Below are 21294 nucleotides of genomic sequence, written 5' to 3' on the forward strand. Positions count from 1 at the left end.
TTATATTTAGCTATATTCTATTTTGAGCAATCAAACAGTCCAAAGAAAACATCTTTAAAACTGCTGCTATAATGTTGTTGGTTTTACATAATCAAAATTATGTAATTATTGTCTATTGAATATGTTAACAAAACTCTTTATAATGTATGAGTAGGTTAGCTAGCATAGCTATAAATAAAGACTTTATAAAATACTTTTTTTTGGGGGGTGTTGTCTGCTGCTATGTCCTAACCAATGTCAAAATCAAACCTACGCCCTAACTTTATTGTCACATTTAATCAATTTTATGCATCCTTGCAGAATAAAAGTATTAATTTCTTTCAAAAAGACCCCAAACGTCTGACCAATATTCTAATTAAAATGTACAAAAATATCAGAGTGAGGAAGCAAGAAATGTACTGTGGAAAAATGAAGGACAAATGTACTGTGCATGAAAAACTCCAAACCTGTGGAGTGTTTTGTACAGTACAGTGTTATGTTGCACTGCTGTTGTTAAGCTGTCAGCGTGACACACAGGTGAGATGATGTGTGAGGTGAGCCTGGACTCCTTCATCACCTCCTGCTGCTCCTGCTTCTCTCAAGCACTGCACATCTGCTCCTGCAGCGCCGCGGCCCGCTGCGAATGATCACAGACCAACCGCTGCTAACCAAACACCTGTGAGCCGCTAAAAACACACAATCACAGAGCTCAGCCATCATGCAATTAGCCCTCACCCTGCTGGCTCCTCACCTCAACGTCTGCACACACAGATTTTCATTTCAAACCTCGCTCATGAGACTAGGTCACAACTTTGCCTTTAAAGGGGGTCATGAATTGAGAAATCAAAAATCTCTTGATTTTTTGATAAATAAGGGGTCTTTGTGCTATGAAACATTCTGTAAGTTTAAGAACTCAAACTTTCTTGTTAGTCTAAAAACAGCTTATATTGAAGCCAATCTGTCAAAATGACAGCTTGTGGAATGTGCTACTTTAACACAAAATAGTGTCTATACACACACCTCCACAAAATAATAAAAACACCCTCCTACACATCTCCCCCCGCCCACCAACTCACACAAACACACACAAAAATAAAAAGAACACAAGAGACAAACGCAGGTCTACGCAGAAATCAAACTATTAATTTTATTTGATTAACTTTAATTTTTAACGAAGTTCTTGCCTGCATCAGTAAGAACTTGGTTTATTGTTCACTTAATTTTACCACAGTTTCTTTTACAAATAAGGCACAATTCCATGCAGAATTTCCAGAAAACTGAAACTGAAGGACGATGCTGTGCCGACTATATTGGATTTGACCGTAATGTCGCACCACACAAGTGTGAGTACCTGTTTTGATTATGTTAGCCTATATAAACGATCCGCCACATGCAGGATCCTCACATGCGATAGCATACTAGCAGGGACAACTGATGTTTACAGACGTGACGTAATGAGGCAGCAGCATGCTTGAATTTCAAACCACTCAAAATAGAAAAAAAAAATATTATAAGCTAAGCGTTGTGTATTGGGCTAAAGTAAGGGGATAGATTTGACCACTGGTTGGTAGTGTACTTGCTCAAATATTTATTTCAGATCATTTTTAACCAAAAAAAAGTTACGAACTACACCTTTAACAATTCATCATTTTTGAAGTTTTCATACAATAAAGATTCACGTGTCTGCATAAAAACATATATTTTGATGTTTTTGGCTGATGTTTAGATGTAGTTACACTGTAAAATAAGGTAAATAAAACAAAGATTATTAGAGTACAAGAAAATACTATTTCAGTCTACTAAAAACCTACAAAACCTACACCTTTCCCCCCCATCTGTGAAATAGTTTTCTAGGGTTTGTTGCCACCTTGTGTCTACATTGTGTTCTCCTAGTGGGATAAAATATTCTCAGCAACAGGTTATCCCTCAGTATGTAGGCCTATCGATTTGGATATTTAATTGAGAGAGGGCCTATCAGTGGAATAAATTATTATTACGTTACATTATATTATACAATATAACAATGCCAATGTGTGATTTATATGAAGTAAAAAACATTTAAATAAAAAAATAATAATAAAAAAAAAAAATAATGTAAAACTAAAAAAAAGAATAATATTCCTGTCAGAGAAAAAGAAATCATTGCATTAAATTATATAATATAACAATAAAATGACTACATGTCTATATAAAACATTATGCAGAACTAAATACTATAATAATATTATATTTGATCATATTATATTGATTAGATATTTAAATATTAAATATAAAAATTGGTTATACAAATTGAGTGCAGAATAATATAATGTAATGATTAAACCTGGATAAAACGTGTATTTTCTAAAACATTGCACTACAATGATGTTGAAAAATATATATACAAAATAACAATTAGATAATATATAATAGCTAATATAAAGCAATTATATTTATACAAATAAAGTAAAGAATAATATATCAAACCTGGGTGAAACATGTATTTTATGAAAACAATTACAGAAAGGTATGATGTTAAAAAATATGTATAAAATAATTCCTAAATAATATAATAATATCATAATTATTAGATATTAAATTATTCAATATGAAAACAATTATGTTTATACAAACTGAATACAAATAATATAACAACGATGTGAATAAAATATGCTATGTAATTTATTAAAAAATTAATAAATTAATAATCTTTATTACACTATAAAGATTTTGAAAAAATGTGCTATCCGTGTATAATAATAATAAATTAAATGAAATTATATTTATAAAAACTTAATAGGCTACATAATAATTTAATGATCAAACAAAAATATGTATTAAATTAAACCTTGTGTGTATGTGTGTGTGTGTGTGGGTAGGTGTGGGTGTGCGTCTATTCGAAATATTTTTGCTGCGTCCCAAACAGATAAACTTTATGTTAAGATAAGCGTTGCTTATGCGTCTGTTAACACCCGCCGGATAAGATTTGCGCTTTAACGCCTAAACAAAGGAATTATCCGAGCGCATGGCGCGAGTCGACTGCGCATGCTCAGTGCCGGACAGACCGGTGTCCAGTCAGTATCAGACACTCTGATCAGATGCGTTTGCCTCATATGCTCCAGTCCCGTTAGTTACATTCAGTTTTCCTTCGCGTAATTATTGCCAAACCTGCGGGGTTGATGTGTTTAAACGCACACTGTAGATTTAAATCCAGACATTTATCCACTCGCATATTTCACCTGGGCTGCACCGCACCTGATGTCGGCATAGGCACGCGCTCGCAAGGTAAGAATGGGTTTGTCAAGAGTGTATTTTTCTGCATCGGTACCAGACCTCAATCTATTTGGTTTGGAAATGTGCATGCATTTCAATGCAAATGACAGTTTACTGCAAACTGTCAGATCCAATTAAATCGCTTTAATGGAGATTAGTCATGTTCCCTAACGGAACCATTCAGTAACACTCGTTGAAAGCGTTTAAGTTTGTCTGCAGGTTTAAAATAAAGGTTTTAGAGTTTGATATAATAGGCGAATATTTAAGAGATGCGCAAATAGCTTTTTATTAGTTCTTCAGGAAACCATCTTGCACTAATGCTTTTAAAGAACCCAGAACCCAATGTACTGATCTGAGGAAGCTGTAAAGAAACATTAATCTCAAAAGTAATATATAGTAAACATGGAAACTCATCGTTGGCAGAAATGGTTGGTTTAACCTAATAAACAATATATTATTTATTAAAAATGTATTAACAGCAGAGCATGGTGATAGCACCGCCAAAATAATATGTAAGAACTGATCAAATGATAAAATATGTTACATGAATGCAAATAAAATATAAATAATTTATTTAACAGTGACCAGTTGATTTTCCATAGTAGGTTATTGACAAGTTATTTGACAATAACTTTTTTATTCTGTGCATATTTCTTTGTTTAATTTCATTATGCTCAGTTTGTTTCCTCACAACAACTGTTTGATACAGATGGACAGTTGCAACTTATGATTTTCTTCTTATGAGTTTCTGGGAAAGTTTTAGACCTCAGTAGTTAGTAGTTGGAACATCAGGTGGTGATAACCTTCATGGCGATCATCCCTCTGAGTGCTGCGGCCTCAGATGTGGGTCGATGGGCATTTAAGCTCGTAGATCAAAAGGAATTAAAGCCTGACTGACAAATGCTGGTGAAACCTGCTGACACACGCGCACAGAAGCTTTTGTCTTCAACGGGGACGCACAGGAACTTTGCACTGCATGCCGACGTGTTTATTTGAACAGCTACATTTCTTCTGTTTTATAGTGCAGAATCATTTATGCCATCCTTGCATGTTAAGTGGCCTAAAAACATAGTTGCAGACTTAACTTCAAATTGTCTGATTGTCATTGCATTAGATACAAAATATCAAACTAAGAGATATTAAGAGGTATTAAGCACGTACTTATAATAACAAAATAGTTTGTTAGGGTTTAAATTCTAAAACAACATACAATCTTAGAAAAAAGGGACAAAAGCTGTCACTGGGACAGTATCTTTTTGAAAGTAACAAATATGGACTTTCTAAGTACATATATGCACCCTTTAGGAGCAAAAAAGTTCCAAAATATTTATCTTTTGAAAGGGTACTCAGTGACAGCTTTTGTACTTTTTTTTCTGATAGTGTATTGAGTAAGCCAGTGCTAGTGATATTATTCTATGTGGGGTTTATTTTTGTCAAATTCTGTATGCACAAACCTTAGTCTTAGGATAAAAAAGAAATCTATTGAACATTCCCAATGTTACGGTCCAGAAAACCAATACACAATAGTGGGGCATATTGTCACAATATAGGGGGTACAAACTGCCATTAAACAGGCAGGTATTGACTTTTTAGCTGTGAAACAAGTAGTAAATGCAAAAACGTGAAAATACCAAACTAACGTTTTGTTCAACAGAAATTGCAATTAATAAATTGTATAAAGAAAACAACATTAAACATGTGACAACTTGCCTCAATATGAATGTGATGATCTGAACCAACCTGAAAAACACTCTTGTCCTGAGAACACAGTTCAATCTTCAGTTCAAATATGCCTTCATTATATAGCTAACTCTTATCTGATTTTTATTATGTACACTTGTTAGATTTAACAAAATTATGATGTTGAAATTTTAGTTTGGAAGACAGACTCATTTAAAAAAATCACAATTTAAGACTTTTGAGTCAACTTTTGACTCAAAAGCTTATAGTTTTTGAGATTATGACATTGTGACAACTAGCCCCGGTCACCCCTATACTGAAAACGAAGACATGAATATATTGTGACCTCTGCTTGTTTGTGGTTTGTGCCTCATATAGTTCATTTGTGATGAATACATTACATCTGTGGTTACTCTGCTGGGATAAAGTGTAAATTTGAGGAACGCTGACCATAAAGATCCACTTAAAAATCACCAAAATACCAGCTTGAGCAAAAAATACATTTTTAAGTGCAAATATTTTTTTTTGGAGGGGGGGGGGGACACTACAAACACGCATAAGCATACTTTTCTTAATTTTTTGACTAATTTCTTCCACAAAGCTCTTAAAAATTTCAATCAAGTTTAACCTGATGTAACCCCAAGTATTTTTTAGCAAAGATTATTCTCTCTGTTTCACTTATGAATTTGTGTTAAATTTGGGACTGTGTACAGCTATCCTGTTTTCCTTCTGTTTGTCCCAGTGCATACCGATAGGGCTGCTTAATAATGCACGGGCGTCAGCAGGGCTGATTATGTAATGACACTGGTGGACGTGACTTATATTAACTCTGCTTACCTGACGCTCAGGTGTTGAATGTGGTTGAGTTGCTGATTTAAAATAGTGACACTCAGTAATACACGTACACATCTGTCACTATATTCTTGGGTTCGCCCTTTGCCGCAATAAATCTGGGAAGAAAAAAAAAACACAAAAAGATAAATTTTTAGCATGCTGTTATCTACAATTAGTTATTGTGTATTTATGCATACATTTATGTGGCACAATGTGATGAGTAATCAAAATCTAATATTTACAGTCTTGTGAAATGATCTGTGTATTATCAGGCCGACTGTCCTAAAATAATTTTTTTCATACTGTGCAAGGAAAAGACTTTAAAAATGCTTCTATTCTGTTTGTTCCTTCACAGGATAATCATCTTAGAACTAGAGCCATGGAGACAGTCATTCACTTTATGAATGACTCTGTAGAGTTTTATAAATGGAGCCTTACCATAGCAGGTGAGAATCTTTTTACATATGTATTTTAAAGAAAATAAAAATAGCTAAATATTCTGAATCGAATTGGGTTTTGTATGTTTAAATCTCAGATAAGCGAGTGGAGGAATGGCCGATGATGTCATCTCCACTCCCCACCCTGGGGATCAGTGTTCTCTACCTACTCTTCCTCTGGGTCGGACCCCTTTACATGCAAAACCGGGAGCCTTTTCAGCTCAGAAAAACCCTCATTGTGTACAATTTCAGCATGGTGCTGCTTAACTTCTACATCTGCAAAGAGGTCTGCTAATCTCCTTGTCAATCTATTTGAATCTAGTAGGACCAGTCATTTTTATAGAGGCCTCAGCAAGCATAGTTGCATGGAAGTATCATGGTACTAGAAAAGAGTATTGGTATGATAGGATTGTGCCTTCAGACAGTTGCACTGCAATATGTATGGTTAAAATTTTTTTATTAATTCCGCATTACATATTACAAGTTTTTCAAACTGTTTGTGATCCTTGCTTAAAAATATACTGCAAAAACTTATTTCCTTCAGTATTTTTCCTGTTGTTCTCATGTATACAGATATTTAAACAGCCTTAAAACAAGATAAATATGCTAACAAAAGCAAACATATCATATCTTCAGTTGTTTTTTTTTAAAATTCAGATTCTTTTGTTCAGTTGTTGTTTGCATATATTTATGTGCAAAATCTATTTTATTGGCATTTTTAAGCAGAAATCTAACTAAATATAGTGTGGTTTATTTTTAAAACAAGACATATTTGTAAATTATTTATGTACACAGTATCTATCTATCTATCTATCTCTCTATCTATATATCTATATATATATATATATATAAAATTGTATATATAATTTGCAAATATTTAAAAATAAAAATATTTATTTGTTAAAAAAGAATTATAAAATATTGTTCAAAATTTATAATAAAAAATAACAAAAGATTTTGCATGAACTATATATATACATATATATATATATGCAGCACTTCCCACATATGCAACAATCCTGCCTGACCTCATATTATGCAATATAATTTTAGCATTATCAGGTTTTCAGCACTTCCCACATAACCAACAACACATCCAAAAATCATACCATACAATAAAATTATACCATTATCAGGTTTTAAAATATAATCAAAAAATATATTTTTAAAAATATAATCAGGTTTTTAAAGTGCTAACTGTGTAAAAAAAAAAAAAAAAAAAAAAAATAGAAATAGTAAAATAGCAGTGATTTCAGCCCAACATGTGCACAACTGTACCACAGACAGGTCACAGATGTTTGGCACAAGATCACTGGTTTAATAAATAAAGTGACACATTTTACTTCTAACAGGCAGTCTGTTGCTTGTTTCGCAAGTCAAACTTTTACATGCACAAGCAAAATGCTATGAAGGGACACAGAACTGAGCAGATTATGTTTTCCCAAAGCATAAGGAATAAACTGTGGCAAATTAACCTTTTGTGAACATTAACCTTTCCAGGAGAACAAAATAATATTAATGAATAATGTGTTTTTGCCTCTAGCTGCTTCTGGGCTCCAGAGCGGCCGGATACAGCTACCTCTGCCAGCCTGTGAACTACTCCAGTGATGTTAATGAAGTCAGGGTAAGAAATACACTTCCCTTAAACACGTTTACTTAATTGAAGACATACCATGCTATTGATTTATATAAAGTGAATTATACACAGACTAACCTAATCAAAAACTCCAGATTGAAGCCATGATCTTGTAAACCATTAGCACTTCAGAGGGTACAGCTGTGGGGAACAGGGAGAAAGTTGAGTAGAGCTCTGTGAGAGCGAGGCTTAACTGTAATTAGGAGGCCGGGAATGCAGAATGCCTGGATTCGCTTTCACTGACGTCGGTTAGAGTTCCCTCATGCTGTTGTCTTGGCATGCATCGTCACCCTCATTAGCAAGCTTGGTTTCCCTGGTGACGCGAGGACAGAGATGAGGTCAGGAGTCTCCCCACCTGTAGGCCACACCTCCATTCTTGTGGCTCTTGCTACCAGTATACCTAAACTGCAGATTATTTGCAATGAATAATTTTATACCTATATCCAAAATGACTTCAGCAAAGCTTAGGTTATATGTCTTGATCAAGGCTTCAGTGGTTATTTGACAGAACATAAAATGACAGAACAAACAATAGATCGAATGATAGACAGTTGGATGGATGATGGATGGATGGATGGAAAGAAAGCAAAAAAAAAGCAAAAAAAACAGAGACAAAACACGAAAAAAAAAAAGAAAGAAATTTGAGAAGGAACAAGAAAGGCAATAGATAAATTGACAAAATGGATGAAAGAAAGAAAGAAAGAAAGAAAGAAAGAAAGAAAGAAAGAAAGAAAATGACAGAAACCATAGATAAAACAACAGAACAAACAATCGATCGAATGACAGAGTTGGATGGATGGATGATGGATGGATGGACGGATGGATGCAAAGAAAGAAAGAAAGAAAGAAAAACAAAACAAAGACAAAATGACAGAAACAACAGATAAAACAACAGAACAAACAATTGATCGAATTACAGTTGGATAGATGATGGATGGATGGATATATGGATGGATGCAAAGAGAGAAAGAAAGAAAGAAAAACAAACAGACAAAATGACACAAACAATAAATAAAATTACAGAACAAACAATAGAATTAAGGATCTAATGACAAACATACAGAGATAGATAGATAGATATATAGATAGATAGATAGATAGATAGATAGATAGATAGATAGATAGATAGATAGATAGATAGAAATGCGTATCGTCACTGATACCGGCGGTGTTTCTGCAGATAGCGTCAGCACTATGGTGGTACTACATCTCTAAGGGGGTGGAGTTTCTGGACACAGTGTTCTTCATCATGAGGAAGAAGTTTAATCAGGTCAGCTTCCTGCACGTCTATCACCACTGCACAATGTTCATCCTGTGGTGGATCGGCATCAAGTGGGTTCCTGGTGGACAGTGTGAGTATACACACACACACATCCATTGAGCTAGCAGGCCTAAATATACCTAAATAACTAAATTACTTCTATTGTTGTCAAATTAAGCCACTTGTGATTATTATAGGCCAAAGCCTGAAGTCCTAATGCTAACCTAAGACTAAGCCTATATTAAGCCTAAACCTAAAATGAGGCCAACATATATTGTAGAATTGAACAAAGATATTATAAAATCCATTTATGAACAATTTATCAATAGGACATCATGTTTTTGTGTTTTTCAAACATTTATTCAAAGCTACTGAAAGTGTTGTTCACCAAAAAAAATGAAAATTCTGTCATCATTTGAAGGTGGGTTTCTGGTCCCTTGACTTCCAAAGTATTTCTTTCCATACTATGGAAGTCAATGGGGACCAACAACGGTTTGGTTACCAACATTTTTTTTAAATATCTTCTGTTGTGTTTAACAGAAGAAAGAAACTAATACAGGTTTGGAACAATTTAAGGATAAGTAAATGATGACAGTTTTCATGTTTGAGTGAACTATCCCTTTTATCCCTTTCAAAGTATACATTTTATGAGTTTACGCATTTCACGTTTTGCTCATATGTTGCATTAATACCAGTGTGAGGAAATTAAGGTGGATCATCTGAAATGAGGACTATTGTCAAGAACTTCTCCACTTTATAATTGTTGTGCATTTTGAGGCTTGAACAAGAAAAGACCCAAAAACAGAAGAAGGGTGAGGAGATTTGAGGAGAGCTTAGGGGGATGTGGAAGGGGTCAAAGGGTTTGGAAGGGTATACAGATGGTCAGAAGGTAAATCTTGTGTCTCAACAAATGTTGGTGACACATCCAGAACATTTCATATTCAGTGCTTGATCTTTAATAGTGTTCAATTAAGCAATAAAATGGCATCTTGAAACAATTTGCTTCATTCATGAAACTCGAGCGGAAAGGATTTTTGGATTTCCACATGAATGTGACTGTTTATGAAAGAAATTTAATTTCCATGAAAAGTGTCATTATCCCAAAAAAATACACCATGATCTTACCATTCGTTAACAGTCCTAGAACTCAATATTTTGTTGGAGCAACATATTTTTGATGTTATATCCAACTAAATCTCCTTCCCTCTTCACAGCTTTCTTTGGCGCTACGATTAATTCAGGCATTCATGTTCTGATGTATGGCTACTATGGCTTGGCCGCGTTTGGACCGAAGATCCAGAAATACCTGTGGTGGAAGAAATACCTCACTATTATTCAGATGGTACAAAAGCACTCCTCATCCCTTTTTAAAATGGTGTATGGAAAATTATCATCTACCAAACTGATATGGATTGCTTATTAGTTCACTTAGCTTAAGGTACACAATTCCATAGAAGCCTGTTTCCGACATAGAAAAAACAAAAAATAGGTTAACTGCACCTTTTTCTCTCACAATGACATTGTGCCACTTGCTTTTTTTTTTTTTTTTTTTTTTGGTAATAAAATAAACTGTGACTGTGAAATTTCCATGTAATGACTGAAGAATGTAATAATTGTAATTGTAATGTAAAAATAACAGTTACAATTACTATTATCATTCATTCTCTCTAAAATACATTTCTTGAGACTATGAATGTACAATCAATCTAGTGTATTTTTCTCAAAAGTCCACTACAATATTCATAGTGCATCCAGATACAGTTGCATCTTTAGCATATTTCTGAAAATTATTAAGAATCAATATATTGATTTAAAGCAGTATCTTGGCCAAATCATTTAGCAAATAATTACATTCGGTTGAATACAGCGGATCATTGTGTTTAAACTATTGAGGTAAAACAGCATCAGCCAAACAGAACATTTCTTGGTGAGCAAAATTGTCCTTTTGTGACTACTTTTAAGCAATCAAAGAGGGTGTGCATTTCTGTTACAAAGCAATTTGCTTGTGTTTAGATCCAGTTCCACGTCACCATTGGCCACGCCGCACATTCTCTCTACACGGGCTGCCCATTCCCGGCCTGGATGCAGTGGGCTCTGATTGGCTACGCCGTCACATTCATCATCCTGTTTGCCAATTTCTACTACCAGACATACCGCCGCCAGCCACGCCTCAAGTCGGCTAAACCTGCTGTGAACGGCATCTCCAATGGCACCAGCAAGACACCGGAGGTCACAGAAAACGGAAAGAAACAGAAGAAAGGAAAAGGAAAGCATGATTGAAAAGAAACAAGACAGGATGTGAAACACTGGGTCTCATGGGCTTCAAAAATAGCCATGTCTCAACTGCTACAGACTGTTTGGTAATTGTGAAAACAAAAATGGTCTTTTTTTTGTTAACTTTGCTGACTGTATTTCAAACTAGGGACATTTCAAACGCAACCAGTCCTGTGTGACATCACTTCCTCAATTATCTCCTTTGAGTTGTTTAGGCTACTTGAGGCAGTTTTATAATACAAAATGTCCTATTTGGTTTATGGAATCAAAATAACAAACTACTTTGAGAAGTTTCGTATTATTTGGGGGGAATAGTCTGTTTTTCTTCACAAAATCACATGCTTTTTCACATAAACAGAACGCTAATTCTCTTGAATGTTTTTATTTAGTATAAGCAGCAGATGAAAGATTCTTACATAAATGATACAGCTGGACGCTTCACGTGTCCTTCCTCTGGTCTCGATGACAGCCAGCTTTCCTGAAAGACTGAGCCCTTAAACAACAAATGATAATGAGAATGAGTCATTCGAGATGCAAGTCTGAATCACTTCCATAAAACATGAGGATAATCCCACTTTCTAGTTTTTTATAGCTATTATTATTGTCTGTTTCAATCTTCATTTATCGTGAAACAGTGGTGTTTAAGGGTTCAGGTGAATGTTATTCAGATGGCAACACAGTTCTACCAAAGAAAATTACTGTACATTTGGTGGGTTTATGCTCTTGCATTAGATAATGTCATTATTTTAATTTAATTCCCTGTGCAAAACAAGTTCCTGAGATTTGCGTGCAGTAATGATGGTGTCATGGCTATATACTCAGGTAGTTTCAAATGTTTTTGTTCCACATGTAAAATTAGACACATATACTGCGTACAAACACACACACACTTGTGTCCTTAATGTCCGTTCAGGTATGTGTACTCCTCTCTATTGCTTTGTGCATGTAGCTTTTTATTAAGTTTTTGCAAGTTATATTACTTTAAAGTTATACTTATTTTGCTTTTTGTTCCCTTTTATGAAAAAAAAAAAGTTCCCTGTGTTAATAGAATCCCACAATTGGAAAAAAGGTAGGACAAATATGTTTGAAAACGGCTATATATTTTCTGTATGACAATCTTAAATTCACACAGGAAGCTGTGTTTGTGATCTGTACATTGTGTACAACAGATTCTTACAAATGTCAATGTTCCTCTTATTGTAAACAGATATATCAGTTTATACAGAACTGAATGAAATAAACAGGATGTCAACCTCATTTTATGTCTTCCCTCACTCTCTGAATTTGTTAATTAGTTATAAAATGACTCTCTCTCCATCTCTTTTTGTTTTGTTTTGCTTTGCTAATTCAAGCATTACTATGGAAGCATGTTTTTGCCATGGAATAAAACAATTAAAAAAAGAATTGCAAGACAACTCAGAATTCAGACTTCTTTCACAATTCATTTTTTTTTTTTAATTCCAAATTTACATTGCACAATTTCAACTTTTTCCCTGAATTCTAAGTTCACATCTCACAATTCTGTTTTTTGTTTGTTTGTTTGTTTGTTTCAGCCGTGACTTTTTAATTCAGTTTTTTTTTCAGTTGTGAGTTTATATCTCATAATTTTGATTTTTTTTTTTCCTCCAGAATTTGGAAAAAATCTGAAACCTGGGACATACCTGTACTGTAAAATCTTTGTAAAAAAAAAATGTATATCAGGATTGCAAGATAAAGTTACAGTTATTTTTATTTATTTATTTTTTTCATAGAGGAAATGGAATTTCATACTGTAACTGTAGTTCATACTTGAATTTTAAGTATTATGGGTGATTGACACCAAGGATCATGACTACAGTATAACTGTAATGTTTTAATTCTATAATGATAATGACACAGAGGAATAATATCATTTGATTGCAGAATAACATTTTTTTTTTTTTCAGCTGATGAACAATAAAAACAGCCAATCAGAATCATTCCAATATTAATGAGCTGGAGTATTTTGAAGCAACAGGTGACAAAACTGCACTGCATGCTCATGAACAACAGATGTTATTGTGAGTTGGTGTGGATGCTAATATAGTTATTGTTCTTTGGTCTTTAAACTTAAAAATCTTGCTACAGACCTTAGCTCTTCTCTTGCAACCAGCCATGACACAGTTCATAACTGACTTTAATATGAGAGGGGGATGACAGTCCTATGTCTGACCGCCTATTTTAGCAGTTCACAGACCCTCTGCCTCCATCTCTCTCCTTCCTGGACTTTTAATTAGCTGTCCTCCGTCCGCAATGTAGCTCCCAGGCCAGAGCTTTGAGGGGTTGGGCAGACAGATCTGGAGTAATCAGGTTGTAAATTGGCTTTCGCTGTAAAAGAGCTTATATCCACGTCAGAGTTTGTAGCGTTATTCAGGTCACAGTGGGGGAAACTTACACTGGTATCAAACTAAAACTATTAAATAGACCAGATGGATACAATAAATATGACTTTACACATGACAATAGCAATATCCACAATAAGCGAGAAATGTTCTATATAGTATGGCAAATAAGAAAATAAATGTCTATTATGCAGGAAAAAATAAGTAAATGCTGCTCTAAATAGAGAAAATGTACTTAATGTACATTAACGTAGTAATGACTACTAGTAAAATCAAAAACTAGTTCTCTTAATTACATTTCGAAGGACAAACCATCATACCTTTTACACCTTAAAATTTCTAATTTGTATAAAGTGCTACAGTCTTTGTGGCCTATATCCTAAAAATGATTTTTTTTTTTTTTTTTTTTTGGTCCAGCTACAAACAAACCAATCAAATTATTTTACACATTTTTATTTATTTATTTTATTTATGAGCTATGTAATTTAACATTTCAAAGAAAATGGCCACAGCTGTGATCATAAAGTTTTTCATATTTTAGCACAATATACACTCTTTGATCTAAAGCAGTTTCTTTAAATAATGCATTATTGCATTATTATTTTAACTGTAAACTGTCTGACAATTTATTATTATTTTGACATGGTATAGCCAAACTGAAACTTTGTTACTAGTTAATCTAGTACCTTAAAGAAAATGAATTAGTTTACTCGTACTAGCTACCATCTTCAAATTCTTGCTCTCCAACCCCATTCTACAATTTCTCTCTCTCTCTCCCTGTGTCTGATCAAGGATGTTCGTCAGTAAGAGGATTGCAAACAGGCCAAAGATTTCCACTGGCCCTATTAACAGAAAGTGGTTTCACCTTTCTCTCAACCTGTTCCTCTGATAATACACTCTATAAACACTCCCTGAGAGAATTAGCTCTTCTCTGTATCCATACAAAAAGCCACCTATCATGGGCTGTGTAAATACACAATAATGCAAATTTGATACTAATGCACTTCTAAATGGTGCACTAAATCTGAATCGTCTACTAGAAACTGTTGAGTTGCAGGATATAGCATGCAGTGTGCAGAAGGATGGATGGATATTGGACTAATTTACATCTAAATCTATAACCCAGTTGAGATCCCATATCTTATTTTGATATAATAGGATATGCAATTTCTTTATTTTTTAATCAGATTATTTCCAGTTGAAGTACACAGACAGACAGACAGCGCCCTCTAGTGTTCACAGGCAGTATCACAGACTGATATCAGTGCCCAATGACCTGAGATACACTTTGTGATTCATTATAACATCTACAGTTACATTTTCGTATAATTTAGAACATTTTATCAAAGGGATTTCATTTAAACATTATTAGAGTTTTTAAGATTTTTATATATTTCATAATATTCTCATTTTATATTTTTGAACATGAACATTATATTTTTCTAAATGTTTAAATGTGTTTTTTCCCCTTTTATTTCAGTTTAAGTTATTTTAATACATTGTGTTAAACTAAAAGAAAATATTGCCTAGCTGAAATATTACAAAGTTTAAGTTTTATTAAAATGTTAATTTATTTCACTCAAATGTCTTTGCATGTGACACAATTTGTTTTATGGTTTTAGTTCTAGTCAGAGTCAAGATTCTGGTTCTAGTTAACTAAACTAGCCCTGAGAAATTGAGAAAGCAGAAAGCTTAAAAAAAAAAAAAAAAAAAAAAAAAAAAAAACAGTACATGATCTAAATATATTTGTAGTGTCCTAAAATTATAGTGTAATTACATTTTTTTTTTTTTTTTTTAAAGGTTCACAAGATTCACTGCCTGTTGGGAGCACAAACTGCTGACTGACCTTTCGAATCAATTAATGCACAATAGTGTGGAGGAATGACTCTGCATTTCCACCAGCTTTTCTTCAGCAGCATCCAGTCTTCCTCCCTCTCAGGTTTTAAAGGGAACAAGACTGTATAAAAAATAAATAAAAAATAGCAATTAACAAAAATGACCAATTTAATGATGATGATGATGATAATAATAACGTTGTAAATGTTAAATTATATGTATATTTATGTAGCCTATATTTAAAACAAAATTGAAATATTAATCTGGAACTTGTGCCATGTTTAAGATTTTTCCCTAATATGCTTGTATCTTTATTTGTGTGTCCTCATTTTATTCTTTCTTTCTTAAGAATTTTTATATTATATTGTGTTTTTTCTTCTGTTATCTATTAATCCATAAGTAGTTTATTATTAAAAAGGTATTTTGTATGTTTTGTACGTAATTTTTTTTTTACTATTTGTTTTGTAATATTCGTTGTTTATTATTGCAATAATAATTACAATAATAATAATTAAGTGTACTCACACTTCCTTATATCGGTTGTTACGTCACCTCATGAATATTAAACGTCCGTGTCTCGCGTGCCTAAGCAGTGCCTGGTACCCTTGAGCTGAAGTGAACTGTCTCACTCACACAGGAAATAAATGAGCACAGTTCATGAACAGGTAAGAAAACATCGCGATATTTAATGTTCTTGAAGAATAATTCAAATTAGGACTGCACCAAGAGGCATTCATTATAATATAGGCCTATAACCTTGCAAAAACTGGAAAATTCTCAAAACATTTTAGTACTGTGTAGGAAGACTACTGCAGCCTGTCATTAAACTTCACTGACAAATACATGTGGCACATATAGGAACCTGATGATAAAAATGCTTATTTTGAGAAAAATTCAAACGTCACTTTGAGGCTTTTGCATCTGAACTCTTCAACTGTCTTCATGTATAATTTATGCATTTATAAAAGTAAAAAAAAAAAAAAAAAAAAATCCAATTGTATTTTTGGCTGTACTTGTACTCTGCATAATAGCAATACAGTTTAATCTAATATTTCCTTTTGCCCCTCTTATAAATTGCATAAAATTGGCTGCAGTGTTGATGGAGGTCTGTTACATGACATGATGAGTTCTGCCGCAAGTGGCGCTGCGGATTTTTCACCATCAGCGGACATTACTGAAGGGAGGAGGCGACCATCTCCCGGACAAACCTCCGCCAAACCGGCCTCAAAACCCAGCGGCAGCCGCTCCTCATCATCCGCCGCGTCTAAGCTCGGAGGAAAAGGCACTAAAGAACGCGAGGGAGAGCAGGCGGCTCAAGGAGCGCGTGTCGTGAGGGTGAGAGGTGCGGCACCTGTTCATGGTGCTGAAGCTGAAGCGGTTTGGGAAACCGAGGAGCGGACTGATCGCTCTCCATCACCGGACACGAGCCGCGCGCTGTGTTTACCTTGCGTCCACGGAGACTCGTGCTCGGAGCAGGCCGGCAGCTCCTCCGGTGGAGGTGTGAGGGGGAGAGAGAGGCAGAGTGAGGCCGCCGCGGGAGGAGAGTACGTGGGCTGCGGACCGGCCTTCTGGGGCGGGGGCTGTCTGCATTCAGAGCTCATCCAGTATCACATCAACAAGCGCTTGAAGAAAAGCGGCAGGATGCAGCGCAGGGCATCAGGCGAGACGCAACCGGGACCGGTACCGGCCGCACAGGCCGCGAGCGGCGCAGACGAGCCCGTGACACAGCAGAATGAAGCCCTGCAGGACGAGATCCAGAGACTGGAGGATGAAAACGAAGACCTTAGGGTTTGTTTGCTGTGCTTGAGAAATTATGACTATGATATTTATCATGTTAAAAAAAAAATGAATAAATGGAATTGCTTTGGAGGGTGGATGGATGGATGAAAAGATAGATGGATGGATGGATGGATGGATAGATATAGCTGAGGATGGATAGGGTAAAAGATAAAGACGTTTCTTCAAGAGCTGAGACAGACAGATAGATGTTTTTCAGTTTAATAGATGAGCAGGATAGATGGATGTATGATACTGTACAGACAGACTTTGTCTCTAAGAACTAAGACAGACAGACAGACAGATAGACAGTTAGATAGATAGATAGATAAATAGATAATTGTTTCAGACGTGCCAGACACAATAAACACATACATGACAAAAAATACATAAATTGGAAAAAGAATGTGCACAATACAAAAATCTTGGAATATGCACAATGCAAAAGGATACTAGCACAAATGTAGATTTCCACATTAAATTGATAATCAATACATATGTTGATAACCATTAGCAAAATTTATTAATGATGCATATGCTTTTAATGAGTATACCTAAATTCGGTGGGTCAGCATGTCACATCATAATCAAAACACGTCTCTTCCTCTTAAAATGCATTTTAATGACTCCTCTGCCCAACAAGTGTATGGCAGTATTGTTTTCCAAACAATCTTGGTTCCCACTCAACCTGATAAATCAAAATACTGGTGATTAACAAAAAGAAAAGCCACAGTAAGCCTGCAGAGATGTTGTTTGTCCATCTTGAAATAACACTGATCATGAACCTAGAACATAAACACCACATAAACATTAGGACCAATGAGGGGTATATTTGCTCAAGTGACTTGTATTAAATTCTGAACGATTTTAAAACTGTTGCCTTCTGAAAGTCAACAGAACCTTGAGATAACTACAACACTGTAACAATTTAGCCCTAGTTTCAGAACAAAGCAAACTACAGTATGGCCTTGGTACATGCAAAATATGCCTTCACTAATTAGCATGTTCAAGCAATAGTTTGCCAAGGACTCATTAAGCATGTAATTTGTGCAGTTTATTCAAATAATGTAAATGCAGAGATATAATTTGCATTTTTCTGCTGTATAATTGCAGAGTAGAAAGCTTGAAAATAAGGGTTTCTTTATTAATGTGCAAACTGGTTTTCATAGAATGAGATTGAGGAGATGCGGACAGAGATGGAGGAGATGCGTGACACCTTTTATGAGGAGGACACCTGTCAGTTACAAGATATGCGGCGCGAACTCGAGCGCGCAAATAAGAACTGTCGCATCCTTCAATATAGACTCCGCAAGGCTGAACGCAAACGACTTCGGTATGCACAAACTGGAGAAATTGACGAAGAACTCCTGAGGAGCTTAGAGCAAGATTTGAAGGCAAGTACTAATGTTTTTATCTTTAAAGGAAAGCAGAGAAGGTTTGTGATTACCCATCCCAAAATACTTACTTGCACCATTTTTATCTAATTACTAACTTGTCATTTAGTTGATGCTTCTATCCAAAGCAACATTGCACTTATTACCAAGACATTATCCCTGGAGCATCCTAAGGTTAAGTGTATTTCTCAAGAGCACAAGGATACTTTATGAATCAGATCTTTGACCACTAAGCCACACCACCGCATTCTGACAGGTTGCCAAGGATGTGTCTGTAAGACTCCACCATGAGCTGGAGAACGTGGAGGAGAAACGAACAAAGACAGAAGACGAAAACGAGCGATTAAGACAGAAACTTATTGAGGTGGAAGTCACAAAACAGGCTCTGCAAAATGAGCTGGACAAAGCCAAAGAGGTATAAACGCAAACACAAATCATTACAGAATCTAAATATTTCTAAATACTATACATATTCATGGCATAGCCTTCATTTAAATTTGTTGTGTCCAGCCTCAGAAACGAAGAGGAAGCAAAGATGCACAAAAACCTGAGCGGAAGACTCAGACTCCTACAGAGGTAAGCATAAAACATTGACATCAAGTGGTATGCAGTCAAATGAAGGCTGTTAGTGTACGTGATAAGTTAAAGTTACAATCAGTAATGCAATATTTTTTTTTTTTTTGCAAAAATATGAAGTGCACTACATTGCAAACTATACAAGGAATGAAAGTTGGAATGCAAATAAACAAAAAAAATGTATTACACCATAAAATGTAAAGCTGTTGTCACATTTACTGTTGTCAAAATCCAGTCATTTCAAATGAAATCCATACAATGTCTTGTCTACCAACCGAAAGGTGTTTGGTTTAAATGTGACTTGTATTTGAGCTGTCCTTCATACATTGCAAAACCATTTAGGATAGGTCTATTTCTCCACAAAAACCTGCCAAAATTCCTGCTAATGTGCCAGGACCTTAATGCAACAATTTTGTCCACAGGAGGATAATGAGGACCTGAAATGTCAGCTGGCCTTTATTAAAGAGGAGGCTACCTTAATGAGAAAGAAAATGGCCAAAATTGACAAGGAAAAGGACCGTTTGGAACAAGAGCTACAGAAGTATCGTTCCTTTTATGGGGATCTTGACAGCCCTCATCCAAAGGGTGAAGCTGGTGGCCCTCCCACTACAAGGGAATCCGAGCTCAAACTTCGCTTGCGATTGGTGGAGGAAGAGGCCAACATCCTGGGACGCAAAATAGTCGAATTGGAGGTGGAGAACCGTGGCTTGAGGGCAGAGTTGGATGATCTTCGAGGGGAAGAGTCGTCTAATGGGGGCTTGTCCAGAGCGGAAGGAGGAATGGGGCGGGAGCAGGGGTCGGAGCTGTCGGAGCTTAGGCAACAACTGCAGTTGGTGGAGGATGAGGCAGAACTTCTAAGGAGGAACCTGGCTGATGTAGAGGAACAGAATAAGAGAGTGACATGTGAGCTTAACAAACTGCGCTTTAAAGAGGGTACAAGGCACACCTCAGGTGGTAATGCCATGGCTGCTGCCAATGGAGCAGGAGATAGCTCCAAAGCCGAGGCTTTGCAGGAGGAGCTGAAGGCAGCGAGGAAACAGATCAATGAACTGAGTGGGAAAGTGATGCAGCTGCAGTATGAGAACCGTGTGCTGCTTTCTAACATGCAACGGTATGATCTAACATCTCACCTAGCCATCACACCACGGGACAGTGACGCAGAGAGCGACAGCGGTCCTGGAATTGGAGGGCGTAGAGGTAGTGATGATGACTCATCTTCCTCTCGCCTCCCACCCCATCGCAAACGTGAAGGTCCTGTCGGAGGTGAAAGCGACTCAGAGGAGGTTCGCAATGCTCGGTGCCTCACGCCAACTCGTTCTCTTTATTCACCTGACTCCGCCCGGCTCCTCTCACGCTCCATACGGGACAGGCAACAGATGATTGACATCCGTGCTGAAGCAGAGCGATTGGGACGAACCATTGACCACCTCATAACTGACACCAGTACCATCATTGCAGAGGCGCGGGTGTTCGTAGCTAACGGGGATCTTTTCGGCCGTATGGAAGATGACGACGATGGTGGGAGGATCAGGGAGCATGAGCTACTCTACCGCATCAACGCTCAAATGAAAACCTTCAGGAAGGAGCTGCAGGGGTTTATAGACCGACTTGAAGTTCCAAAACCTGAGGAAAGAGATTCAGAAGAGCCATTATCTGTGAGTCTGGCAAGAGTCTGTGTGTCTATGTGAAGCACAACAAGAATGTTTGACTCACCGTAAAGGAATAGTTCACCCAAAAATCAAATTTCTGTTATTTATTCAACCTTGATTCTCTTTCTTCTGTGGGACAGTGACCAGTGGCTTTAAAGTTCCCAAAAAGGCAAAAAAGCACCATATAATTGGTATGTACAATGGACTCTATTCTAAGTCTTCTAAAGCCATACCTTTGAGTGAGAAACTGATAAAAAATGACGGTCTTAATTAACTGAAAGTATCATTTGCATCAAAGTGCATCAAGTTGAGTTTGACATCAATGACAGCTGGTCAAAAGACATGCCAGA

At 35.9% G+C, this 21294-nt stretch overlaps 2 protein-coding genes and 2 long non-coding RNA genes across 4 annotated transcripts in view; 2 read left to right on the forward strand and 2 right to left on the reverse strand.

The window, feature by feature from the left end:
- Positions 1–8198, reverse strand: LOC122142026. The gene is made up of 3 exons (XR_006158286.1): positions 7897–8198; positions 5749–5861; positions 1–665 (listed from the first exon to the last, which is right to left on the reverse strand). It is a non-coding gene; the product is annotated as an uncharacterized LOC122142026 (long non-coding RNA).
- elovl4b (ELOVL fatty acid elongase 4b) lies at positions 2995–12610 on the forward strand. The gene is made up of 7 exons (XM_042751362.1): positions 2995–3243; positions 6101–6191; positions 6281–6468; positions 7726–7806; positions 8999–9170; positions 10294–10421; positions 11093–12610. Exons 2-7 carry the CDS (start codon positions 6125–6127, stop codon positions 11357–11359), a joined length of 903 nt encoding a protein of 300 aa, XP_042607296.1. The 5' UTR covers positions 2995–3243; positions 6101–6124; the 3' UTR covers positions 11360–12610.
- LOC122142025 lies at positions 11143–16203 on the reverse strand. Its single transcript, XR_006158285.1, has 4 exons — positions 16075–16203; positions 15560–15670; positions 11770–11846; positions 11143–11280 (listed from the first exon to the last, which is right to left on the reverse strand). It is a non-coding gene; the product is annotated as an uncharacterized LOC122142025 (long non-coding RNA).
- Positions 16128–21294, forward strand: part of LOC122134624 (protein SOGA3-like) — a 6223-nt gene continuing 1056 nt past the window's right edge. Inside the window, exons 1-6 of the mRNA XM_042751359.1 lie at positions 16128–16214; positions 16644–17337; positions 18495–18719; positions 18976–19134; positions 19230–19295; positions 19718–20950. Of these exons, the coding sequence (XP_042607293.1) occupies positions 16207–16214; positions 16644–17337; positions 18495–18719; positions 18976–19134; positions 19230–19295; positions 19718–20950 (2385 nt within the window). The 5' untranslated portion in view covers positions 16128–16206. The remainder of the gene's footprint in view (positions 16215–16643; positions 17338–18494; positions 18720–18975; positions 19135–19229; positions 19296–19717; positions 20951–21294) is intronic.

Source organism: Cyprinus carpio, chromosome B23, assembly GCF_018340385.1.
Source record: "Cyprinus carpio isolate SPL01 chromosome B23, ASM1834038v1, whole genome shotgun sequence".
NCBI classification, from domain to species: domain Eukaryota; kingdom Metazoa; phylum Chordata; class Actinopteri; order Cypriniformes; family Cyprinidae; genus Cyprinus; species Cyprinus carpio.

What these genes read in the sequence shown, in the direction of transcription:
- elovl4b (XM_042751362.1), top strand. Translation starts at nt 6,125, where the DNA reads ATGGAGACAGTCATTCACTTTATGAATGACTCTGTAGAGTTTTATAAA. An exon ending in GTGATGTTAATGAAGTCAGG is followed by an intron (nt 7,807 to 8,998) that starts GTAAGAAATACA and finishes GTGTTTCTGCAG; the next exon opens with ATAGCGTCAGCACTATGGTG. An exon ending in GTGGGTTCCTGGTGGACAGT is followed by an intron (nt 9,171 to 10,293) that starts GTGAGTATACAC and finishes CCCTCTTCACAG; the next exon opens with CTTTCTTTGGCGCTACGATT.